The sequence below is a fragment of the Monodelphis domestica genome, chromosome 4, assembly GCF_027887165.1.
Source record: "Monodelphis domestica isolate mMonDom1 chromosome 4, mMonDom1.pri, whole genome shotgun sequence".
Taxonomy (NCBI): domain Eukaryota; kingdom Metazoa; phylum Chordata; class Mammalia; order Didelphimorphia; family Didelphidae; genus Monodelphis; species Monodelphis domestica.
Window position 1 is genome coordinate 272,516,656 of NC_077230.1, and position 27,426 is coordinate 272,544,081.

The window sequence follows — 27,426 nt, forward strand, 5'->3', positions numbered from 1 at the left end:
TCCAAAAGGCCATGAGTTGTTTTAATGTAAAAAAGCAAGTTGATATGGTAACACAACTAGAAAAGTGAATACATCACAAAATAAATGGGGTTGTTTTTTTTCCAGGCAACATTGGCTGTAAATAGTAAAACAGGTTAAAAAACGAACTCTAAATTATGTGTAACAGTACAGAATAGTACTGAAAAAAATCTCATTTAATGTGACTCAAGATTTAACTTGCCATTATCTATTGCTTATTTATTCAGGGCTGTAAATAACACTTATATAGACATAGAGAGATGTGTAAAAATGAAACATTGTGAAAAAAATACAGTTTTTCAATTTCATATGAAACTTAAAGTATAAGTTCGGTCCAATGTGGAATGTACCTACAGTTGTTTATATCAGGGCTCTAAAATCCATATAATTTTAAAAATTGTTTAAAAAAAAAAAAGAAACCAGCTGACCCACCCTGAAAGTTCATTGTGTCTTGCTTGCTCAGAATGAGCATTTTTCAGGAGTGGTTTTTTGCTTCTTCCTTGAAGTCCACTTTGATTCCTTTAAAGTTGTACTGGCCCAACTGTGGAAAGACAATTTCCATGAAGAGTCCAATGGCAGTGGGTGTATGGGAGAGGCAGATATGGGTAGGGAGAAGAAGGGCAACAAAAGCCCAAATCCTTATGAAGGATGGAAATCAGTTGTTAAATTTTAAAGGATATCCGATGGCTTTTTCCAGGCACTCCACTAAAGAGCCAGCGGAAAGAAAGTCCCTTTCTACTTCCACAAATTTGATATAAATGGACTTAGGGGACACACCAGGTTCCACAATGCAGTTCTGGGACAAAAAACCATTGATACCAACCCAATCTTTGCTGAAGGTTTTAGTGTTTGCTTGGAAATGTAAAAACAAGCATTGCTGCAGAGTCCGAACCTCAGCAATCCCAAGGTAGCAATAGATAATGCGGGTAGACTCCATGTCCACCTGTAAGGAAGCCTGTGATGCGAGAGTTTCTGTGTCTCCTCGGCCTTCCTTTCCTAGGTCCTGTGTACGACGTTCCATATGGGGTGAAAGTGGTCTCTCAATACATTCTTCATAGCCAATAGCATAAAGGCCTGGGCTTTTTGGAATGCCTCCTGGCAATAAATATTGAACAACGTTCCCACCAGTTGGTTTGGAGTGAGCAATAGGTATCCAGTCAATCTCCATATGCAACTCCAGGCATCTGGCTTCACTAATTGTGATTTCTAAGAATTTATAATAAACATTTTTCCAGTTCATTTTCTGTACTCGTGTCATAATAATCCGGCCTTCAGGTTTCTCCGAATTGAAGTACTCTCGAAGACGCTTGCCAAGAGGCACCTGGGAGCTGATTTCAGCATAGTGGTAACGGATATCCTCTTTCCAACGAGTATTGTAGCCAATGCCAAAAATGGCCAGTTTGTTAGAAAGATGGAGTCTGGAAAAGTCTGTCCAGCTCTGAAACAGTTCCCATTTTAACTGTACCGATTCCAAAATCTGCACAATATTTTGCATAATGTCACGCTTCCTAAAACAAAAACAAAAAAAATTCAGGTGGACAGAGGATCACAGGACCACAATTTTCATATAAAAGAGATATGAATAACAGTCACCTTTTGTGGAATTAAAGGAAGCAGAGATGGGAAGATTTCAATCACCCGTCTCTAGTATAGGTGATTTAATAAAATATCTTTTGATAAAATCAGATTTCAGAAATAAAAGACATCAAAAAGCAGCTATCAATAATGTAAAGTAATGGTGAGCATTATGAGCTTTCATTCCAGGTAAAGGTGAGAAATACTGTACTTGGAAACATATATAGTGCCACTTAAAATCATTTATAGTCCAAACCTGGTATTTCTGATACATTAACCAAACTAACCTGGACTGTACCTGCCATGTGACCCATTCAAGTCCTCTGACCAACAAGAGATATAAAGATAATAGTTTCTTGCTTTTTCAAAAACGATTTAAAATATAACACATCTTAATATCTTACCAATAAGCACTGTCAGCTAATTTAGCACAACATTAAGTCAAAAGAATGAATATATGTGGGAAAAACCTACATTTAGAAGAAGCCATTAATCCTAACAAAAACAGACATTAGGGGTAAGATTAAAGAGTGTTGGAACAGATGTGAAAGTATACACTAAGATTGTTCTGGGAAAGAATTTGAGAGACAACAGCAGTGAAGAAATTGCGTGAACACACAAGACAAAAAAGAAAACCTGGGAAATTATTATTTCATATGTTGCTTAACTTGAAGTAGCAAATGATCCATGCTGGGTTGGTCAAGGGGATGTAGTAAGTTGAGTACTTTTCTTGACTGGTCTCATTTACAGCAGTAGCTAAGACCTTGTTTTACTGGAATTCATGAGCTATAATGATTTACCATTCTGTAAGAATTACTTAGCTATATGCTAATTGTAGATTCTATTTGCAATATGTTGGACTACCACACTCACACACAGTCAAACGTAGGCGAAGAGTAAAGATGTGCACACCTGATTACTAGCAGTTCTTTGGAGGAAGAGGAGAGAGAATTGTGGCCCTTTGAGATATTCCTATCAGGCTGAACACTCTTTGAACAACATCCATGTGTATCGTCCCCAAACTACACATGACCAGACATAAAATCTGTTCCCCTATCAGTTGTCCTTTGTTTGATAAAAGAGTTCATAAACTGCTTCATCTTCACCTGGAGGTTAGAGACCTTCAGTGTGGAGAACCTTTTTTCTTAGTCTTTCATAATTCCCAATAAATGAAAATGGCCCACCTAAATTCACCTGCTGCATTATTAGAGATTAACATCTATTCCTTCCACACACACACACACACACATATATATGAGTGTGTGTGTGTAGATGTGTGTGTAATATATATGTGTGTGTGTGTGTGTGTGTGTGTGTGTGTGTATTTATATAAATACCTTACTACTTGGGAACATAGTAGGCATCTAATGATTATTTGTATAGTTCTTGGTGCTCTCAAGGCCAAGGTCCTGTGTTCTATCTCTGGATGAGAAAATTAGCTTTGAACAGAGAAAAACTGTTCCATGGCTAGTCTTGCAAATTCCTATCCCAGTCAGCTATCTTTCAAATGCATTTTATTAGATCATAAGGAAGACCAAGCAACAAAGTGTGAATGGTTTAACATAAAGCCATTCCTCTTATTGAAAAACAACTTAAAGCATACATTCTTCTGATGATGGATTGGGTAGCATCATCTTTATGGTTGAAGAATGGCATATTTTACTGCAACTTATGATAGCTAACTTGGTTAAGCCCTTCTGTGTCTACAGGGGAAAATAATACAACTTCACAAATGAAGATAATTTGTTCAGCATTGTCATAGCCCTATACCATCGATAATGTTGCAGTCAGACACTGCAGGGAGCAGTTCTGAAGAGACCCCTGCACTGTAGAGTGAACACCCTGAGAGGAACCTCTTCAAATCTCTCACCGTGTGGGGTGTGACCTGGAGAGAGGAGGCGGCACAGCTTGGAGATCTCTGCAGAGCCGGTCAGTTTCCTGCCCTGCTGATCTGATCTCAGCCTGGAGCTCCTAGGGCTCACATCAGCTCTTCGGAGCTATGGAGCACAAACGGGGAGCTAGACCCAGAGTTATTCAAATAGTCCCTGCGATCTGTTTGTCGTTTTTCCTGGACTCCGGAGTTCCAACAACAGGAAAAGGTTGAGGTTGGTGGCACCGATTCTGTGCAGTTTGAGTTCAGCCCCAGTTACACCAACTGCAGGGCCTCCCCTGTAGATCTCTGGTGGCTAAAGGGAGAGGTGGGACATTTTAGTGAAAGAGCCAATGGCTTTTTTGGGAGTGGGGTGGGGTATGGGAAGGGATGGACTAAGGACTTGTTAAATTTCACTTTAAAAATTGTAGAAATAAAGTGTTTCCTTTCTTTTGGGACACTTTAGTTCTACAGTTATAAAAGATGAAACCTAAATCTAGTCAAGGGATACTTCCAAACTTACTCAGTTTACGTTTAAAATAATTTATTCTTGTTCTATTGCAATTTTCTTAACAGCTCATTAGAATATTAATCAGAATTGGCCACTAAAACAAGATCTTAAGAAGTGGAAGTGATTTCAAAGGTCCTCTAGTCTAATATTGTTAAGGAAAACTGCCCTCTACAACATCCTTGACAAATGGTCATTTACCATCTACTTGAAGACATCTAGTAACAGGATATTTGCTTCTTCATAAGGTAGTTCAAGATCAATTAGTTCAAAATTCCACTATCCACCCTCTACAGCTATGGCGTTAGACCTGGTGGTTAATGTTCTGATCCCAGAGGAACTGTTCTAAGAAGCCAAAGCAAGGCAGTTGTCCAAAGGCAGGGAGGGGAGATTCCTGAGGGAAAACATCTAGTCTCTCTTCACTAAACTGGTCACTACCACAGCAATTTCTTCTTGCCACTTTCTCTCCACTTCTTCCCACCATCTTCTCAGATGATGTCAAGATTACATGTTGGGACATTTACTTTCCCATAATTGTCTGTTTCTTCATTTTTTTCTCTCATCAATAATTATACTTAATACATCACTCATGAACATTAAAGAGAATAAATCCCTTACATGTTACTGACATCCTAGAGTTGAAATATTTAACATAACAGAAAATACCAGGCTCTTGAGGGAGTATCAGGTCACTGGGGCCACCATCAAAGGCTCAAAGCCTTGTTCATTCTCCTCTCTACTAATTGCTTTCTTTGCTTCCCAAATGAGTTAATAGGTCATTTGTTTTTACAAAATGTAACTTAAGATGTAATAGAAGAGTTTAGAGTCCTTTTTGTTCTACTACTATTCCTTCTAGACTCAAGACCCCTTTGCTTCATTTCTGAATGTTTAAACATCAAAGCATTCAACACCCACACACTCTAGCAGACACATACACACACCTTTTATTTTCATTTTATAATGAATTTCTCCTTTGTAGATGTAAAATTCCCAGCATTTGAAGATGACCTCTAGGGATAATGATATGGAGAAAGGCAAGAGATGCATAAATATGCTTCCTTAGTGGTACAGCTATGATTTTGCACACATGTAAGAGTTTCTGAATTTCTCTCAATATTCATCATCCCTAGGGAGATGCACTTTGTGGCAAGGTGAAACAGCTACTTACTGTGCTTCTTCAGAAGACTCTTGTTTTATTTTTAATGTTCTCTTTGTGACAGGCATTTCATCTGAAAGGCAAAGTTTTGAAGATGAATTATACTTTGTTAATCTATGACATATATTTATGCAGATATGTAACAGTATCTTTACTGTTGGTACTATGTTTTCAAATGCTGGGCCTTAATTCTAGTGTCAAATACTGCTGTAGTTCAATGCCAGATTTATAAATATATCCCCCAAATAATGAGATGCATACATTTATATGCAAGATCAGAAACCAGCTCTACATGTACAAGATTCTTCAAGGTCACCAATGGATTTCTAGCTAGGAGATTAAAGCTTCATTTCACCGTGAACATGATTTTAAAAGCACAAGTATGAAAATAATTCTGTTCAACTTGGATTTTCCATGTAGATTTTTTCAAAGCAATTTATTTCTCCAATATCAAAAGACTTCCCAAATGTGTACCTCATAATTTTTTCAAAGGTTTTAGTGAATTAATCTATCAAAATAATTTAGCCTTAGTAATGTGCTTCAAAAATAAAATGTGGTTAAATACTCTCTGTAATTTAAGTGTATTATCTGTTTTCCTTTCTTACTAAATCAAGTCCCTTTTCATGCATTTAGCATTATTTTTCTTTTTTCTCTTAATCAATATTTAAACACTATTTTAAAATTCAGAATTAAATCAGCATCTAATTCTCACTTTTTCATTCAGTATTTTTCTGACATCGAGATTTTACACAAGCAGTTTAAAAAGGGTTTGTGCTAAGCTTACCACAAAAGTGTGGATGGCTCTAGATACATTTCACAGAAATTTCTTTGAGTACCTTAACATGAGGCAACAGAGTTTTGGTCATAGTATGAGTTCCAATTATATAACTTAGTTGACAAATAGTGGCTGCAAAAGGGCTCTCATAAAATAATGATTAGAGTTAAATGTTTTTAAAAAGACCTCTTGACTAGACCTAATGGATCTAGATTTAAAGAAAACGTTTTCGATTTCTAACTTCTATAATCAGACAGATAAGCCACTGAAGTTGTTGGAGCTACTTGCAGCCATACCACTAACTAACTGGAATAAGCATATGATAATTTAATTCAAATAGTCATTTGAATAAATTACCCTTTTCAGGACTTTTCCAAGACATTTGAAGAACCTTACCTTTTTCAGCCAAATAGAAACCTGGCAAGGACCTTTATCCATACTTAAGTTCAAAAGCCAAAAAGGATAATCAAAATTTCATTATTTTTTTCCAAATGAAGGAAAAAATACTTAAAACAATATGGAACCTAATAGCCAATAAATTTTGTAATTATCCTGGAATTATAAGTATGCTAAATGTAAAAATTGAATAGCTCTGAATTCAAGACTTCCACAGTGTGAAGAATCTTGCTGATACCTTAATCATCAATAGAAAAACCATGCTACAAATGACAGTTTATGGCCCAATTGGAGATACACATATCTGCCCACAAAAAGCTAGTCACAGGCTTAGTGCCAACAGTTTGAATGGTACTAGGACATAGTCCAGGATATCTATAGCAGTATGTATATAAGGGTAGATAATGGCTCTCTTACCCAATTCCTGATCTGTTGGATAGCCATGTAGATCCTGACTGTGGTTTCCCCAGTCCTCCTGTGAATAATCCTCCATAGTGCTGCCATCTGACTCCAGCTCCTGGTACAAGCCACTACTGTTAATAAGTACAGGCTGGCAGGGCTGAGCATCCCATCCTCCCTGACCAAACACCTGTTCCAACTGTTCAAATGTGTAACTGCTCTTTCTTTTCCCAACACCATGTTCTTTCACCCGACTGTAACACCTGCGAAGGGTCTAAGACACAAAGTCTTTTGTTATTCCTTTAAATCTGTACTTCCTCTTCCAGGTATGGACCACAGATATTAATTACTATCAAACAGACACAAACAGACAAACACAGACACATTGTTATAGAAATGCTAGATTTCATTTTCATTCATTATATTAGAAAAACACTATATTCAGCAATAACTCAAACACATTACAGTTCAAACAACAGTTTTGCAGTTAATTATCCATTATAAAACAAGAAACATTACATCATAGCATGTCCCCGATACATACATTTTATCCCTCCTCCCCCATTAAAAAACAACCAAGAAGTACCAGCCAGCCAATAGGATGCACACCTGCCACAGAAGAGAGAGTACAGCTGCTATTTGTGCCCAGAATTTGGAAAAGGTGAGGGAAGAGGACAGAGAAAAGAATTCCCCAAAGCAAAGAATACAACCTTCCTTACTCTAGGTTAAGGAGGAATACAGGTAAAAAACAATTGCCTAAACTAATTAGCTAGTAAAATATATTACTTACATAGTCTGAATTCCTTACTAACTCATTCTGTCTCTTGGGAAGCTGCTGAAATTTAAAATAGAGGTCAAATCAATAATACTCCAAATTCCCAATCTAACATATCATTTATCAAGAAATAGTATACTAATGGTCTAATATTGAACCTAAAGCACTATAGTCTAACTTGAGACCCAAACTGTCAACTAAAATGAAGAAATAAAGGTCACTAATTGTTTTATTTTTTAGGGGAGTTGGAAGGGAATATGCTTTATTTCCTTTTCTGTTACATTACTATATAGAGCAAAGAAAATGTCATACAGGTACACAGATATATTTAGGCTATTGTCTTCTAGAGTTCATCCCTTTCAATTTTTAAGAACAGGAGCTGTTATTTGGATGATCTTCATCACATTTTTTATGAACAGCACTGTATCCTACAGCCTATTGGTACAGCCTATAATATGTTATTTAAAAGAGTAAAGTAAAGATTTGGTATCAACTTTCAAACCCAGTTGGTTAGATTCCTACCCCAATTTTAATCCCCTTCAATAGCCATTCTATTTTCTAATGTTTAACTTCAGGAGCAGTTTCCCGAAGAGATACCACCAGCCCAGTCCACCCAACATACCCTTATTCCCTGTGATTTCTAAGTACTTTTATATCCAACTATGCATAGCTGGTTTATTTCTGAATTAATTTGAAGGCTTTAAGTAGGACTATAAATTTCTCTTTTAGATATAAGGCTAAATCCCATAAGTCAATGACTCCAACCAAAACTCTTGATAATCTTTTACAGGGCCTTCAGTGAGCTTCAAAAGCTTCAAACAATGGTTGACAACCTACAAAAGGAGAATTTATTTTTCACTTCAAAATAGTTCAATTGAAGTCAGACACATATATGTACAATGGTAAGCATGATAAACATGATGAAATGCACAGTCCATCCTAAAAACTAGCATTTCTCTTCCCTGCATAACTACATCTCTACTTATTTCAACCTTCTTCAGGATCTCTTTTGGTACCTCACATGAACTCTTTAAGGGACTAAAGTCTTTTCTTTTTACAAGGAGCACAACAACCACAATTCCATTAGATATGATCGTCTTCATTAGCATCTCAGGCCCCAAGACTGCCCAGGGCTTAAATAAAAAAATAAAAAAATAAAAAACAACTGGACTTCAGAAAGCTATCAGTGAGCAAGCCTTTGAATCTAAGAAGACAAGTACAAGCAAAAATTCTCTCATTCAAAACTCAAAATATTCCCCCACCCCAGTGCACTATGCCCTCCTTACAAAGATTGGAATTTGAAATACAAATATCCTCAGCCAACATTTTAAAAAATCTTACAGTGTTATGTTCCTGCCTCCAAGAAAACCCAAACCACCCTTTTCAGTCCCTCCAAGGGCTGTAAATGGAGATCCCCAACCAAGTTCCTTTTACCCTCTAAGACCATAAATGGAGACAGAAACCATGTTGTTGCTCGCTCCTTCCAAGCTGTCCCTAAAAAAAGCATTCACTTACATAAAATATCCCAGCCAGAACTATTGCTGATGACAATTTGGGAAACCAAGGAATAAAACTGTCATCTCCATAAAGAAAAGTAACTTAGGCACACCAAAACCACCAGGATATAATACAGACCTAAGAAAAGCCACCAATATCTGATACCAAGAATGGTGGGAAACCACAAAACAGGCTCTTTTACCATCTATGTAGCCACTAAATTGTAGTCAGCTAAACTTGGCATTTCATAAGGTTTATGTAAATGTATATGAAGAAAGCAGTAAAATCTAACAGTTATACAATAGTTGAGGAGTTCCAGATCTGCTTATGGAAAAACTGGCCAAGTGTCTAACCTTTCAGTGACTTGATCTCTTTCAATCAAGAGGGCCTAACAATTGCTATATATCTGCTTGTTATAGCTGATGTGTAAAAGAAACATTTAATTTCAGGGTCAAAGATGCTGAATAAGTAAATATATTGGGAATGTGATAATATAAGAAAATGTCAAAACTAATCAGGAAAATAGATCTAGAACTAGAACTCAGAGATCATTTATTCCAACCTCCTTATTTTACAGATGAAGAAACTGAGGCCCAGGGGAGGTTAAGTGCTACACAAGTAGCAAGCATCAGAGACAGGATTTGAACCTTCTAATCCTATGCCCAATCTTCTTTCTATTGTACCATGATGCCTCCAGGTAAATATGGCTTCAATTCTCTCAAGAAATGTACTTATTTCAGGAAGTGTTTAAAAGCAGAAGTGCCTTGCTGGTCTCTAGCATGGACCAAAGAACCAAGAAGATTTCATACTTTTCATATAAAATATGTAAGGCATGTTCATCAAGACAGATCATGTTTCCATACTTGAAGAAAACATTAAAACTCAGAAATCAGCTTTTCTAACACTGAGAAACTCTATGATAAAACTAAGCCAAGGGATTTGGGGTGGATATATAGGAGGGAGAGAGCTTCTACTCTTATCACATACACCCTGACCAGGAAAAAGTGGACCTTCCTAACTACAAAAGATTAGTTAAGAGATATAATATAAAAAATACATACTGAAAAAAAAAAGAATTTGGGGAAATGCCCTAGCCTAAGACCTGATGCTAAAATGACAATTCTCCAGAATCTAGGAATGGGAACCTTAATGATTCTCCGGAAGAAGTCCCATTTCACTTGCTGACAGGCCAAATCTGGCAAGAACTTCATTCTAGGCTCTCTTAGGAAAGTTATTTTGACTGTAAGAAGAGATGTTTGTCTCTCCCTTGGCCTCCTTCCTCCCTTCTGTCTTTTATCCCATCTCAGAAATCATAGTAACTTAGGTTCAGAAAGTTTTTAAGTGAACTAAAATTGAGGAAAAGGAAATTTATTTAAACCTATTAGAGGATTCACTTTTCCAAGGGACAGAAAATATCCAAAATGGAATAAAGTCAGCATCATTACTTACTATCAGATATTTCCACAAAAAACTACATATGCACATGATTGTTCCTATGGGGAAAACTGTTAACAGTCACATATTATCTTATATCTTGAACAACTTTAAAAAAAATTATGACTATATGAGCACTAACATATCCATTTGATCAGATGTTCAAATCACAGGTGTGAATGCTTTGGTACTGAGTTCAGAAGAAAAGCCAAGTGAACTCTTATTGAAGTCTACCAGGCCAATTATGTGAGGATTTTAAAAAGAGAGAATCAAAGAAAAGATTTTTTAAATGCCCCACTACCAAAGTAGGGAGAAAAAGACGACTGACAACTTATAGGATATAGTTAATTTTTTGGCCAATTTTAAGATTAAAGGAAAAGAAAATGAAAGAACAAGAAGATGACATTCATTGTGGATGAATGCAAAGCAGTCTATCTGAGTAAAACAGAAGCAGGAATTGAGATTGGCAGGATTTGGGTTTAACAGTAGCAATGCAGAGAAAGACCCAGGGTTACAGTACACGAAACATTAAATACAGTGCACAATGCAACTCTCTTGCCAAAATAAGTAAATCCAGTATTGGGTTGTATAAGCAGAGGAATCACATGTAAGCTATGAAGGTGGCTCTTCCTCTCTATTCAGCACCGGTGAGGCAACAGCTGGAGCACAGCATTCAGTTCTGGGCATCGCACCAGCTACAAGAGAGGGAAATTGTAGAGTTCAGAAAAGGGCAAATAAAATAATGAAAAGCTTGGAAAAATAAGATCTACAAGTAGGGCAGTGGTTTCATCACAGCCCTTCCTGACATTATATAAGATACTTTTTGGGTGGGAATAGGGTTCATTTCCCCTCATATCTCCTATAATCTTTCCCTGGATTTTGAATTGTGCAAAGAAATAAGTTCTTTCCAAGCCTGGCAGAACATAAAGGGAACTGAGCAAATTCATAAAGTAGGGTGGAATTTCACCAATTCTGCTATCAACACAATCATTTTCTCAAAGTTTGCTCCATTTTACATATAATCAGAAAAGAATTAAACCATAACAAAACCACTGATCTATGAGAAGTGGCTACAGGTGAAAAAGAGCATTCAATAAGAAGTAGGAAGAGTGGGCCACAATAGCCACACATAGGTAAATGTGGTATTTGGAAGACATTGGAATGATCATTCTTGTTAAGTCTCAGATATCAGATGAAAAACTAAGTCAAATTGTAGGAAGGATAGCCGAGCTGCAATAGTAGGAAACATTTATTAAAAAAAAAAGTAGTGAAACAGGCTTTCACAGGTAGTTATAGAATGCCCACAATAGATGGGGATTAGGTTATATCTTAATCTTTTGTCAACTGAAAATTATCCATGTGGTTTCCTTTTTTTGGTCAAATTATTAAAAATATAATACTTTTTATTTGCAAACAAATCTTTATAAATCACATGGATTCTCTCTATTCCATTAGAATCAGGAAAAATCAACCTTGGGGAAAATATCCAATAATTTACTTTCTAAGAACCAAAGAAATACCTATGTCTAAAATAGCTATAACTCTTCAAGGCACCAAATCACCCATATCATTTAAAAATATTTCCCTAGCTTTCTAACAATGCCAGCCTATTAACTTTCTCATATCATTACTCAAAAAATAAGAGTGAGGGCACTTTCCAAAAAAAGAGGTAAAAACAAACCATTGCATGATTAGTTGTTTTTAAGAAGTATGTTTTAAAAAATCTTTTAAGTTATACTAAAAGGTTCATTCTTCATCACATTTTCTTAGTGTGATCACCAAAGTTAGCAGAGGAAAGGTTTCAATTACCAGCTGTTAAGGGAAAACAAACTTATTTCAACATGGACAAGAAAGATCATAAGAATACAGGGCACAAACTTCTGGCAATTTATTTATTGAATTTTTTGGAGTTCTAACTAATGATCAGCAAACACATCAAAGTTTATCCATACTAGCAAAAGGTTTATACCAAGGTCTCAAGTTTTGCCCTGCTCCCCTATTGTTTTCAATATAGTTACATGTCTAATCCTGTGATGCTGTCAATCACCTCTATGTCATTTTGTCATTTATATGAGCACAAAACTGCATTATGAAGAAAACAATGTAGTTCTGGGGCCTGTGAACAGCCAATACAACATGTCAAGTTACTGGCTAAAATGGAAAAAGGTTTCATATATATGACAACAGATACTCGACTCTTCTTTTCCCCCTCTCCAGATCACCTAGAATTTACTGCTTAGAAAATAGTATAGCATGTGGGCAAGAGGCCCAATAGGTCTTCATACTAAACTGCCTTATTACAAATGAAAAGGCCCAGTGTCACAATACTCAGGGTAGAATCTAGATCTTGAGAGTGAATTTGACTTCTACTTACATATTCAGCCTCTGATATCAGCAGCTGGCTCAGAATGAGCAGCATTCAGTCTAGGGGAAAAATGTTCAAAATTTTCTTGTTCTCAGGCAAATCCCAAAATTTTTACTAGAAGAAGTACATACTATGATTTAATTAAAATATTTTCATATAACTTGCAGGTACAGAAATATCTGCTGGGCACTTTTTTTTCTTTTGCAACAATTAAATGGTAATGCTAAATTTATTCATTATGTGACTTCACAATTTATCCAATGTAACATGTCATCAGTTATCTTAAATGAGTGGGCAATTCCAATTTTGGAAAAATTACCTAGAGGATATTCAGGATAGTGAAATATTTAGGAATACAATGCATGGTAATCTCACAAACATTTTCATCTCTAGTGATAAGCAAAATTAAAATATATTTTGTCTACCTTCCTAAGTAGTTACAGTGTAAAGCCTTAATCTGTCTTCCAATTTCAGAATTACAAACACAGTATTAATCCTAATGATATGGAACTGCTTCAGGGAGTTGCTGCAGGTAGATATTTGTACTCTTAAGACCAGTAGTTTAGTCAGTGACAGGCAAAGGCTGGATATGGTCAGAAAAACAGATATGGGGCTAAGTAAATTTAATAAACCAGCTAAATTCCATTTCCTCCCTCAGGGTAGAAATATATATTAGAGGAAGGCAGAGGTCAATTCCCTTTTATCACACACACTCATATTCACTCCAAGTTTGGTTTCTAAAAATGGTAAAAGAGATTTTGAGTGCTCAGAGTGAAGGAGCAGGAGACAAATTATTCTCACTTAAGCAAAGGGATTCAGTTTAAGAAATAGGGGAAGAAAACTGCCCTTTCAAATATTATCCCAGAAGGTTCAGGCTAAAATATACTGCCATATACACAGCTAGCTCCCAGGAGTCAGTCTTTTTTCTTAGTGGGGAGACATGTAAGAGGGTTGTCCTCGGTGAGGGAGAAAGAAACGTGTCTATCTCTTGCTGCTTATCCGGATCTCTTTGCCATTGCTGACAGGGTTAGAGGAGGGGCTTGGAGTGCCAGCAAAAGCAGATTGTGGCTAGGCTGACTTCCAGTGGTTCGGGTGCTGGCAGAGTGAAGTGGGGCAAGGGATGAATGGGAACCACTGCCTGGGCCAGGGTGGGGAGGGGAATGGTTAGGCCATTCCCATTCTGACTCTCAGAGGCTGGAGAGGCTGCAGGAGGGCCAGCTGGAGGCTGGGAAGTGGCAGAGGTGTTTTCGTTCTGTACCATCTTGCTGGGGAGCTGCTGGGCATTCTACTCAGGGTCTGACTTGCTGAAGTTGGGGCCCTCAGAATAAACCATACAGAATTCTCCAATCTTCTGTAAGTCACCCCCATGGTCAGTGTAGAGGGTCAGAAAGCCTTTAAAACTGAAGCATACCCCCTGGTGAGTCGGATTATGTCCCCAGGATGGATCAGGTTGTCAATATCATCCCAAATAGATATATTGATGCTACCTGTTTTGTCTGCTACTTTGCAGATCCTCACCTCATGTCTTTTGTCTTGTCACTCGGCCTGTCTCTAGCACAATGAAGATGAGATTCAGGTTCTTAAGTCCTGGGCTTGATATCTTTCACAAAGGTCTCCATCGCCATGCTGCCCAGGCCTCCACACCCTGAGGGAGAGCCAGGGTTGTCTCCCAGATAAATTCTTGTGGACTGTTGATGTCTGGGAACTGGTGGATTTTGCAGCTGCAAAGGCTGTAAGAGTTGCCAAATTTCTCTTTTACTATGCAAATTCACAATATAATTTTTTTTAAAAAATCCTTTCCAGGGGAGGAAGAGGGGTGAGAGAATTTTGGATTGCAACACAGGCTCCAATTACATCAAGTAGACACTTCCCCAAAAAGGTTTTTGGCTGGTATTAAAAGATGACATAATGTTTAATAGTTAAATTATGACTGGATTTTTCAAAAATTCCTTAGAATTTTAAAAAATATCTTAAATATTTAAGAATTTTTAAAAATCCTTAGAAGCTAATTTTAAATTAAGGGAAGAGGAGCAAAGGGAAGAAATGGAATTTTTCTAGGTAAGAAATGAAAGTAATTATTAGCAGAAAGTTTTCTTAGACCATAGTCAACTTCATCTGAGTTATCTGGCTAGATTAAAGTTGGATATGTCTCTGTTCTTCTGCTACACAATTGTTGGTATACTACAGAACAAAATCTGAGAATAGTAAGAGTTTCTTAAAACCCATTAAGAAAAGTAGGAGCAAAAAAGGTAGAAAAAACTAGGCATAAGTGTAACAAGAAAATAAATTCATTTCCTCAAAGCAAACGATATCTAGGAAGACTGTTTAGACAGTACCTATAATCTCTGAAAACTGTTTCTTTAGCAATGAAATACTATATTTTAATTCCAAGAAGGTTGGCTGAATGATGGGATTTCAAAGTTCGAAGGGACTTTAGGGATCATGTAACATGATTCCTACCTGAAGCATGAAAGAACTGTATAACAGTTTTCAAATAAGTCATCCAAACCTTGCAGCTTCTTATATTTGAAACATGGGTTAAAGAACTAAAAACAAACAAACAAATAAAAAACCTATTCTTACTATAAAAATGAAGGAATCAGCTGATTTCTACCCTATGGTTTTATAAGGTCAAGTTGAAAAATGACAACCATTGTCAAAAAGTTTCTTGTTTAAAGCTTTAGTAACTTTGGGGAACTGTCCAGAGCTGAAATTTTTCTGGGAACATAGATGCCACGATCATTGCCTTATTCACAAAGATGGAAAGGATATAAGAGTCCATCTACCCTAACTTGTACTTGACTCCAAAATCTTCTCTACAAAAATCCTCACAAATGAGTATTCAATCTTTGCTTAAAATCTCTACTGAGGAGAAACCTACAACATCCTGAGCAACCCATGTCATTAATTATAAGGAAGTTTTTCTTACATTAAGTTTAAATCTGCCTCTGTGCAAGTTCACCTACATACAGCCTCTATTTCTACATTTTTCTTTCAGTTGTCACCACAATCTTCATAAGATATAATACCAATTACTCCTAGATATCCATTTGTTCTCTTAGTTGTCAATAAAATCTTCCTAAGAGAAGTTTAGCAGGATCATAGATCCAGAGCTTGAAGAATATTCAGAGGTCATTTCATGTTTTCCCTTATTTTACAAAGGAGGAATCTGAGATTCAGGGAGGTTAAATGACTTAATCTCCAAATCATACAGGTAGTAGACACAAGTAGGATATGAATCTTGTTCCATTGTATCCAGTGTCAGCTTTGATAACCAGTCAATACCTGACTCTCCTCTTTAGCTAACTGGTTTAATGGGGGTGTTTTCTGGACTTATTAGGTGTATGTCTATTTTGATTTCTGAGAGAATTCTTGAGGAAAGGAGACTGTGGATTACTATAAGAGCCAATATCCTCTTTTGCCTCAAGAGCTAATCACAAGTTTTATTTATTATTTTTAAAGAGATAGGAAAAAGATATCAGGGATACACTTCAACTTCCAAAGTCTCCTACTAAAACAATGAGCATAGGTCTTCAGTATTTAGAACTGGAAGAGACCTAAAATTAATCTAATAGTTCTTTTGGGGTTATAGATACTTTTGGCAGTCTGATGAAGCCTAGGGATTCCTTTTCAGAATCTTTTTTAAATACAAAGAATTTCAAAGGAATGGAACTAATATTGAAATACATGTACATAGGCATACACATACTGGGTCCTCATGTTAAGAAACCCTAATCTAATTTAAACTTTAAATTTTACAGATAAGGAAACTGAGGCCCAGAAATGTGAAGTGATTTGCCCAAGGTCTCTCACATGCATAAATCGTAAATAGCAGACCTGGGACTCAAATCTAGGATCTCTGATTCCAAATCCTATGTCCTTTCTACTAAATTATCCCAGTAAAGATCTTATAGTAAGGACTTATTAGAGGCTTTTTAAGGAAGAAATACTATGATGGTATTCTTTGAACTCTTCATCAATACTTTCAAGGCACAAAATAAAAGGACAATAGGGGAGTCTACCCAGAAAAAAATGCTAGAAAAACAATAGGGAAACAAGTATTATCAAATATTTTCAACAGAAATGAAGAATATTATTGAATACAGAAAAAAAAGTAGAACTAAAGAGTATGCCCTTCTTGATGAGACATTTTCAAACAAGACAGAGATGCTATTAGGAAAAGGTGGAGAAAAGTAAGCAAACTGATAGAGGATATCAATGATTTATGGGCAAGCTATAGAACCTATGAAGTCACTGTAATGGTTCCTGATATCCATATGTATATCAACACTATCATTCCGATTTAACTCCAACAAAATATGCACAATACAGTAATGAGCTAGCAAACATACATTCTATAAACTGAATCAATATCTCAAATATATATATGTTACTAGTTATCTCTTAGCCAATTAGTACCAGCAGTGAGCTACACATGGCCCAAGCTTAATGTGCAAGTCTGAGTTAATATTTAAGGGATTCTTTGGAATATAACAGTTATTTTGGGAGATGAAATCCTTGAATGATCACATACATTGGGAACAGAGAAGTTCAGCCATCTGAGGTAGCTACTTTACAAGCTGTCACCAACAGTTAACTATATCAATAATCTGAAGGAACCTTCTGCTACCTCATCTCAAACTTTTTACATCATCTGCCATGTCATTCCACTTTCAGCACTATTGCTAAATATATATATATACTAAAAAGTATGCCAATACATTACTAGATATCTTCTGTCCTGCTGATGTACCCTATAAGTAATACTCAAAGAAATTTCTATGCTCCTAATCTAAATTTGATATCTATTACAAATATACCTAATATTACTACCTAAAACACTGTAAGCATAGACAAGGAAAGCATTAAATTTCAAGTGCTTCCCATATGTGAAAATCCTATTTTTTGCTAAATTTTGTTCAATCACCAGCCTAAAATGTAACACCAGAGATCTACCATTATAGCACTGTCTAGTGTTTCTTGATCATAAACTAGATGAACTATTTTAACCTACAAAGCCACTGTTTTTTAACAAAGATTGTTCAGAACAGGATTTCAACCCAAAACATGAATGACATTTTTCTTTTTTTTACATTTAAAGAATATCACTATTTAATTTTTTAATTTACTTTGCCTACCTATGTTTTTATAGTAGGGCAATCCAGCCCTAACACCACTTGCTTCAATAAATTGCCATCCATAAATTAAAGATAATTTTAGTGAAGAGCTCTGTCTTATAATTCAAAAAAGAACCCTGATACCTGAGAAATTATATTAGAAAACTTGGAACTCTTCAATGTGTAGATTTTTCAAGACTTGGGCAAGAAGATCAAAAAGGAAAGTACACAGACCAAGACTTAGGATGATAGGATTTATAGAGGGACCTTAGTCTAATTGCCTCTTTTTTTTTTTTTAAAGATGAAAGGTTCAAAAAGGTTAAATGACTTGTCAAAGATGATATAAGTAATACAAAGCTAAGGCAGCTCATACCTCCCATATTACGCATGACCTCTTCTTCATATGATCTACTTTGTCCTCTTTGTACACTTGTCACTTATACTCTAAAGTGAAATATACTTATCTACATGTCTTCTTACTCTAACAGCATTGTAAGAAATAAAACTCAGATTAAAGCTTACTTATCATAAGAAACTAGAACTGTGCTGCTAGTTATCCAGAGGCAGTTGGATATACAGGGGAAAGAAATACTCAATAGAAAAAATAAGTACATTAAGTTTAATTCAGCAGAGAAAACTGGGATTTCTCATTATGTCCTCAAAAACCATCAAAGACTAACTCCTAAGTCATATGAATAATAAAGATCATTTGTCCCATAAACTTTCTAAATATTTATATAAAATCTTCCCTTAAAAAAGTTCAGAATTGTGTCAAGTTTCTCTAAAGTAGGTAGATATATTAATGACATTTTAAAATAGGGGAGAAAAGGGAGAAACAATGGAAATAAGCATTTCTATACCTCCTACCATCTGCTGGACAGTATGCTAAGCACTTTTACAAATATTATCTCATTTGAACCTCAACCACTCTGCAGAGCAGGAGCCATTATGATCCCTATTTTAGTCAGGGAAACTGGAGCAAAAGAGTTAAGTCTACCATTAACCAATAAACATTTATTAAACACTTACTATATGCCAAGTTAAATAACCTGCCCAGGGTATTTGGTAATATCTGGGGCCACATTTGAACTTGGGTCTTTCTGACCCCAGGCCCAGCACTCTCAATTGCACCACCAAGTACGAAAGTAGCAGAAAGGTCAAAATCATGAGCAAGAAAAGTGCCAGTCTGTCATCCTCCTCCTTTAATTACAATTCAAATCTTCTCTTGTAAGGAAATGAATTTGCAGATATTAAAATTAAAGTGAATTTAAATCAAAACTGCTTTTTCCACTTCAGGAATTAATTTTTATTAAATTTAAATTGTTATGAATTAAAAAGATATTTGGTTTAGTCACAGAAATGGGAAGGGTTAAATATAAATGCTAAGAGTTTTAAAAATATAACATAATAAAGGCTGAGTGTATAAATTGTAACTATAAAGTTTACAAAAGAAAGGGTACAACTCTATAACTATATTCAGGTAAATTTTTGCCTATAGGATCAGTTTCAATGAACAGTTAACTATTTTAACACAATGGGCTAGAAATGTGTATATGTTTATAATGATAAAAGAAACTCCTAAAAAGTATAATATCAGAATGTTAGCTAATCAGTCACAACCAATCCCGGGGAGCAACAATATGGCATAGCACTACATTAAGCTTTTGGAAGACTTAGAGAAGTATGTATGTCATTTCTGTGGGATCTCATTCAGCTCTCTTCTACAAATGGGGAAACTATACTAATGTAAAGAAATGGTCATCTTTCAGTTATTCAGGTAATATAGGAAAAACTTAGATAAAGAGATGAAGCTAAGCTAAGATGAAAAATATACAAATTAGAACCAATTCATTAAGTTTTAGTGAGATCACAGAGTTAAGAGATGGAAGGTGCCAATGAAGGGATTATCCAGTCCAATACCCCTTCTCATTTTACAGATGAAGAAACTGAAGCCCCAAAAAGGTAAAGTAATTTGCCTTGGGTCACTCAGGTAGTAAAAAACAAAATTTGAACTCAGAATCCCTGACTCCAAAGTCAGCACTAATTAAGTTTACATGGAGAGATTAACATTTTGGTAAACAATTTCCAACACAGGGTAGAAAAATCACTGTAGCAGTTATATTGCAGACGCATACACAGATAGCACTAAACATCTGTGCAAATAGGATAACCAGTTAAAAGCTTATCATCATCAAGTTTCTTGCTTTTAAGCATTATACTTTTTTCTTTCTTGTTTTTGTTTGCATTTGCACCGGTTACTTTGAAAAGTAACTTCTTATGCTCTAAAAGTAATCTATAAAGTATGAGTACAGATCAATGTGATGATATAATAGCCAATATCTATCTGGATGTAAATTTCATATGATACCCTCTAGTGAACCTGTTATGGAAATGGACAAAACTGACAAAAGAGAAATAACAAGTCCTTCATACTCTACTCTTACAAAATTCAGTTGATTGGTTTCCAGGTGATATCTGCAGATCAATTTTACAGACAATCTAATTAGAACCAATAGTTCTAATTAATAGTTCTGTTGGTGCTTCCTGGACTTTCACAGTCAAGCTTACAATTTGAAACTCATCCCATACTAGTTCCTTGCTAAATGGTGATCTCTGATAACAAGGGATGAGTATGGCAGGGTTCCTCTATACAATATGTTGGGTATATTCTTATTAAAATCTAAAAAGCAAATTCAAAGTGAATTTTTTTTTCAAAAGCCCCCTAAACCCTTTACTAAATACAATGGGTCAAAATATTCAAACTGTAGCAAGTCATTACACTCAGATGAGTCTCATTTTACATAATAGATTTGTTTCTTGAAAAGTCATATGATCTCAGACAACTCACTAAACCCGAGCTTTAGTTTCTTTGTATGTAAAAATGAGAATAATACCAACTACCTAAAAAATTATTATAAAGACGAAATGAGATAATTTGTGTGAAAGTACTTTGTAACCAGCTAAATAAAATTATGTATTATTAGTACATGAATTTTAAAAATTGACTTTAAATGTAGCAAGCCTTCTTAATCTGAAATACATGAACTTTTAAAACATTTTAAACATTTAAAACTTTTAAAACATAATCAGTTTTCTGAATAATCTATGTATTGTATTTTGTGTATTTAAAACATTTGAGAAGGTTCCATAGGAATCAAAGGAGTTTGTGACAAAAAATAGGATGAATTCTTTTGTAAGAGAAAAAATACTTCTAAAATCTACATAGTAATTCCCTAGTCTATATTCTTTACAAGTTTATTTTTTGTATATTAGGTTTTCTGAAAATAAAACAAATGTATTTAATTCTATATCAGTCCTCATAAATTTGTTTAAAAAGTAAACCCATAATCTTGCTCATTCATGATTCCCAAATCATAAAAAAAAGCCTATTGATATGATTTTAAAAGTTTTTTTTAATGTATGAGACAATATTTTAACCAGTCTACTCATTCTGGGCACTCACTATATCTCTCTCAGTCTCAAAAGACAAGCCTAAGAGTGAATATACTGTGAGGTGATTAAATTAAATAGAATAGGCAAAAAGTAGAAGTTTGATTAAATCATATATACCTCGGTAGTACTTGAGAGTTCTTGGAAAAATTTACATCAAAATGCAGATAGTCTTTGTAGAATCCAGAAAAGGATATATACATACCCAATTAAAATGTTCAAGGGCAAAGGCAACTTTTGGCCCTAAAAATCATTGATTTAAAAAAAAAATCACTGATTCTCAGAAAAGATGGCTAGGAATGACAGCTAAAACTAAAGACAAAGTGGTGATTTGTCTATTGAATCATAAGTTTTTCTAGGTATTGTGACAATTATTTTTAATTAATCCAAAAATCGCCCTTAATAATTATTCATTTTGATTAGTAAGTAGAAACCCCATCCCACTATTTTAAAATAAAGACAAGTTTTTTATGTCACATTCACCTTGCATTCATCTTGTAAGCAAGCTAGAAGTGCACATCTGCTTCATGGGCATAAAGCCAACTCTCAAGAGGCAAATTTTTGGAGAATACCCAAAAACATGGGACTTGAGAATGAGTTTTGCAGTGCATCAGATTAACTGACTAGAAGTGTGAATGCAGCATCTGGCTCAATAGTGAATGATTTTTATAAATTCAAAGAGCTTGGGTAAAGTGTCAAAGCTAAGAATTGCTAACATAGTATGAACTGTGGCATTATCTCTTCTTTTCTGAACATAGCCTTCATTATGAGTTGCTCAATTAGAATTTAATTATGTATTGTTTTAAGACACATTGTGAATTCACTGACTTGTATTGTTTCTCATCTTTTTCAGGTGTATTTTATCTTCCAAAATAGATTGTAAAACTTACTTTAGGAAAGAATTCAGTGTATCTGGAAAAACACAGAGGAAACAAAACTACTTCAAGAGGGCTTCTTAAGGATCAAATTAGATAATATGAAGATCCTTTGAAATAACTAAATACTACTTTATACTCAATCTGAGGAGGTATTTATTTCATTAAATTACAAGTACACAGATCTAGTGTTACATACAATATACACAAATTATACTAAGTATATACTATAACACAAAGGATATTTACAAAGCTAGAGGAAGGCTGGGTTCAGAAAGGTGGGGAACTCCTCTATGGTGATTTGTCCTCCTATGAGGTCATAGACAACAAATGTACAGGATGAGAAGGCATGGTTTTGTTGAAACCTTCTGTAATTAAGAAAGCATCCATATTAATGAAACCATGGAGTCCCTTAAATATATTTCTTTGTATCACCCAGAGAACTTAGTATTTTAAATATATGCATAGTACTCATTCAATAAACAGATGTGAATAAATGGGCTTGCAAAGACCAAGAAATAAGTAAAAATTAGGCTCCTAAAGAACAGGTATTTTCATCTTTTTTGGCAAATGAATATTTTTCATAAGAAAATAATAGTAATAGTCAGATCTTATGAAATTACTAAATATTTCCACACTAACTTTAGTGTGGAAAATTATATCATAAAAAGGTGTTACACAAATGACAAATATGAAAAATATAAGGAAATATCAAAAGATCTATTTAAAGTAATACAAAGCAAGATTACCAGAATTAGAAGGTAGGTAGCTCAGTGGATTGAGAGCTAGGTCTAGGGACCAGAAATCCTGGGTTCAAATGTGACCTCAGATACTTCCTATGCTGTGTGACCTTGGACAAGTCACAACCCCCATCGCCTAGCCTTTATTGCTCTTCTGCCTTGGAACCAATACATTGTGCATTGATTCTAAGATGGAAGGTAAGGATTAAAAAAAAAGTCACCAGAACTACAATTATTGAGTACAATGATATAAAAAGAAGCCAAAAACCAAGCTAGTGAACTTAAGATAGAACTGGAAAAAAGGCAAGACATATTTTTGCTAGTTTATTGTATTAATTTATTTGGTTCTACTTTATAAAATTCTAAGGAGGTGATGTAAAATGCTTGCATATTTATTTATTTGTATTGATTTATACTTGAGTTTAGAATCGTTTTTAAAAGATCAACAGATCTTTGCAGCAATAGCCAGATATTTACATCAAATCCAAATTCTGTCTTGTCCTTGAAATGGAATGTTGGAAAACTAAATATTATTAGCCACATCCAACTGGGATCAACTCAATATCTGTCTTTATTTGATATGATGAATTAAAAATTATCAAGTAGACAATTCACCCTACCGGATCAGGGTACAGATTTTAGGATGGTTGGGAAAATATCTATCCAAGGCTTGCAATTTACACTAATTTGACATACTATATTAAGTATATTTTCATTTCTGCCTTACACAAATTTCTTTTTCAGTGAATTTTTAATAGATAACAAGTTAAATCAACCACTCTAATCTATGGAAAGAGTCCCTTAGTTTCCACATTTGGTTAGTCATTTGCTTGTATCAAAATTAAAAACCTCAAGTTTGTTGAATCTATTACTTCCCTTAAAAGATGTTTATGAAGATAAATGTATTTCTGAATGTATTTTCAGTAGTACAATTCAATATGTTTTCAACATCCTATCAAAATTTTCTGTCTAGTCATTTGTTAGTAAAGTATGGATTGCTTTGATTAAAGTACAAAAGAAGTAGAGCTTTTTATTCTCCCTTACTATTAAACAAATTAATTAACAAAGGCAGCTTAGCAACACTTGCCTGACTTAGGAATTGTTGCAAGTGGAGTAGCATTACTTCAATACTTCAAGGATTTATGAATTCCTTAGGTGTAATTCTCTCCATAGTTTCCAAACCCTCTATTTAGGAGATGGTCTTCAAAAGTTGCTGAGACTGAAAAAATTAATCATTCTGTAACCAAAAGAGTAATGAATCTGAAGCTAGACTAGTTCTAGGATAATACATATAGTCTGTCAAGCACCTCACATTCCAAAGCGTAGCAAGTGAGGTAGAACCTACAAGAACTTGTGTTCCTCTAGCCTGGACTTTCTAGACTTTAAGAGTCATTTCCACAGCCCAGAAACACAGGAGTAGAACTTAATAGAAGAGGAGAGATATTATGTTAGAACTAAAGGATACAAAAGTCTTTTTTTTTTTTAATGACCTTAAAGATGAAAGACTTGAGAGGACACTTTGGTGATTTTCATTTGCATAGATAAGTAAAGATACTTTCTTTTCAATTATGGAATTTCCTTTACTAGCTCATCTCTCTCAAACTGGGACAGTGGAGTAAACTGAAAGAATAGCGTTCTGCTATTTCAGAAAGGTAGATTTAGAGCACAATTGTCCCTATTCAATAGATTCAAAGATGACACAGCATGCTCAACAATTTCCATCAGTCTTGAAATTTCCCTACAAACTAATTCAGGTAATCAGACTTCAAGGTCTGGATATATCTCTAATGGGGAGCCTAAACGGATAATGATGATGTATTTCACATCATTGACAGTAATTAATTCCCTAAATATATTAAAGATAGAGATCTCCCAAAATTTCTAACTTCAATGACTATTAACTGCCTTTATCAAATACGGATATGGCTTATTATTTGTTCATTATTTTTGGTAACTAGTTCAAATTTCTCACAAAACAACAGAAATAATCTCTCCTCAAATCTTCTTGTACAGTACTATATCTTATAACAGTCCTTTGCCTCCTCTACCCCTTACCTCACACACCCCGTCTACTTATTTAGGCATGCCTGGGGCAAATAAAAATGTAAATCCCTTGAGGGCTGAGGAGCAATTAAATTGTATCTCTATATTACTAGCAGCTAGCACAATGCCTTGAACACTGTAAATGCTTTATTGAACAAATGTAAAAGACACTACTAATAAAATCAACTTAGAATAACAGAAAAAGTTGGCAGGGTCCCGGCATCTAACAGATTTGCAGTATCTTTGGTTTTGGTCATAGTCAAAATTTTCTAAATCATATTTTTTCTAGATGCATTTGGGTCCTAAACCCTAATTCACAAAGTTCTTCCACTGTCTTTAAAAGCCATATAAATAATACAAGAGAAAAATAGCATTAGTATGATCACAAATTTTAAGAGTTGTAATGAACCTGAAATCGGAGTAGGTACCATCCCTAAATTAATAGAAAGCCTTCAATCAGTGAAGTTTGGAAAGATGAGTCCTAGTCCGAATCTTAACTCTGATGAGCACAACAGGTTTGCAATCACGAACTGATTCAACTAAAATACAACTCAGTATTTATCAAAAAAGCTGGACGTTTAAAAACTGTAAATTAGTAAAGAACCATTTTTTGAAAAACTTCTAACCGATATAAAAAGTTAAAATGCCTGCATGAAGAGAAATCTTAAGACCCAAGGGGCTTTCTGCCTGTTATTATATAGTTCGATATTTACCGACAGTAGGGAAAAAAAGGATGTGTTTCATGAAGGGACCTGATCAGAAATATTTTGCCAAGGAAACAATGTTCTTATTCCACATTCCGGCCAAATTCCAAGTCTGAGTGTCTCTGTGCTCTCTAACTTGCTACGGTAACAATACAAGGTTGGGCTGCCAGCAGCTCTTTCCAAGGCATCTGGAATCTTACTAGCCCCGCTGGCAGCTCAAGTTGGAGGTACTGCAACTGACACAAAGGCCAGTAGTACTACAGAGCTTTTTGTGAGTGTGGCTCCATCACTCATTGGAAAACCTAGAATGGAAGCTCATAGCTCCCCTCCTCTCCCTTTCCCTAACCCCGCCTCCGATCCTGGGAGCCCCTCAGTGTGGAACAAAGCGAGGGGCCCCGGTGCTAGGGGGGAGAGAGGCGCCTGCAGCTCGAGGACAGCCGCCCAGCACACAATGAAAACCACCAACTTCGGAGAGCAGGAGCATCCAAATTGGCTAGAAAAAGGGGGCGGCGGCGGCGATAGGGACGTATAAGACACCCAAAGACCCGAGGCCTGGAGGGCCCCCTGTAAAAATCCCCTCCCCAAGGGAGAAGAGAAAAGGCAGAGGAGATCCGAACCGCCCCCTGGCCCCGGAGGGAAGCTCCGCGGACAGCCCAGCCCCAGCCCCCGCCCCCCCGAGGCCGGCTTCCCCGCCTTCTCTCAGTGTATCTGGTTCGCTGCCCTGGGCCGGGCGGCTGGTTACCTTGATGCGCTCCCGGCACTGGGAGGGGGTCCGTTCGTAGCCCAGCTCGGCCAGGGCCCGGGACACGCGCTCGTACATGGCTGGCCCGGGGGCCTTGCTGCCGAACACCGTGCCGGCTCCCTCCAGCTGCTGGTACCGCGCCTCCACCAGCCGCTCGTTGCCCCACACAGCGATCAGCGCGTTGGTCTCGGCTGGGGTCCACGACATGCCCCGGCAGGCGGCGGCGGCCGCAGCCGCGGCCCCACCGCCGCCGCCGGGGGAGAAGGAGACCGAGGACGAGGCGGCGCTGCGGGCCCCCAGTCCCAGTCCCCCGGCCCCAGCCCCCGCCGCCGCTGCCCCCGAACCAGCCGCGCTGCCGGGCCCGAGCGGGGATGCGCCGCTGGGCGTGGAAGGGTCGGACAGGGATGGGTTCCCGTCGCTCAGACCGCCCGGAGAGGCCGGGGATAGCACCTCCATCTTGGGGATCTTCAGCGGCGAGTCGGTGGGCAGCTCCGAGCCACAGGGCGCAGCCATCTTCCGAGCGGCCGCTGCTGCACCGCCCGGAAGTGACGCACCCCCACATCCGGCCGCCGCGGTTTCAGGAGCTACTCGCTGTTCTCTTTAGAGCTAGCGGGCTGGTGAGCGGGTTGGTCTCTCTTGCACGTACGCTTACTGCGGGGACTGGGGCGGGGGGCAAGGGGCGGACACACCTTCCGATCTAGCTAGACTTGTCTAGTGAACTCGTTTCCCTGAACGGTGGGCGGAGGGAGAAGGAGAGAGTGAAAGGGCAGTGAAGGGGCAGTGAAGGGGCAGAAACCTAGAGTAGAGGCTGAAACCTAGAGTAGAGGCTGTGGGCTAAGGTGGCGACCAGGGAGCAAAATCCGACTTCATCCCCTCCCCTAACACTAAGGGCCTCAGCCCTAAGCGAGGGGAAGGAGGTGTCAAGAATCTCCCCCAACCATCCCCACCCCTTTCCGAGACATTTTATGTCCTCCCAATCTGAGCCCC

General features: G+C 36.7%; 1 protein-coding gene across 17 annotated transcripts; it reads right to left on the bottom strand.

The window, feature by feature from the left end:
• Positions 1-27,048, bottom strand: MSANTD2 (Myb/SANT DNA binding domain containing 2). Of its 17 annotated transcripts, XR_008911341.1 has the most exons (6): positions 26,440-27,017; positions 7,488-7,532; positions 6,716-6,971; positions 5,140-5,200; positions 3,464-3,779; positions 1,388-1,526 (listed from the first exon to the last, which is right to left on the bottom strand). XR_008911341.1 is itself a non-coding variant. In XM_007495062.3 (5 exons), the coding sequence occupies exons 1-5, from the start codon at positions 26,950-26,952 to the stop codon at positions 674-676; spliced, it is 1,728 nt and encodes a 575-aa protein (XP_007495124.1). In that variant the 5' UTR covers positions 26,953-26,994; the 3' UTR covers positions 1-673. The 17 variants fall into 17 exon arrangements, 10 of the variants coding, with proteins under 10 accessions (XP_007495124.1, XP_056650532.1, XP_001364857.1 ...); XM_007495062.3 differs by lacking the exon at positions 3,464-3,779 and having other exon boundaries at positions 1-1,526; positions 26,440-26,994; XM_056794554.1 differs by lacking the exons at positions 3,464-3,779; positions 26,440-27,017 and adding an exon at positions 14,287-14,337 and having other exon boundaries at positions 1-1,526; positions 7,488-11,098.
• Positions 27,049-27,426: the final 378 nt, after the last annotated feature.

Bases quoted from the DNA above. Each gene is read 5' to 3' on its own strand.
- MSANTD2 (XM_007495062.3), bottom strand. From the start codon at position 26,952: ATGGCTGCGCCCTGTGGCTCGGAGCTGCCCACCGACTCGCCGCTGAAG. The intron at 7,533-26,439 runs GTAACCAGCCGC...TTTAAATTTCAG, and splicing joins AGTGCCGGGAGCGCATCAAG to CAGCTTCCCAAGAGACAGAA. The intron at 1,527-5,139 runs GTAAGTAGCTGT...TTTTTGTTTTAG, and splicing joins GAGTCTTCTGAAGAAGCACA to GAAGCGTGACATTATGCAAA.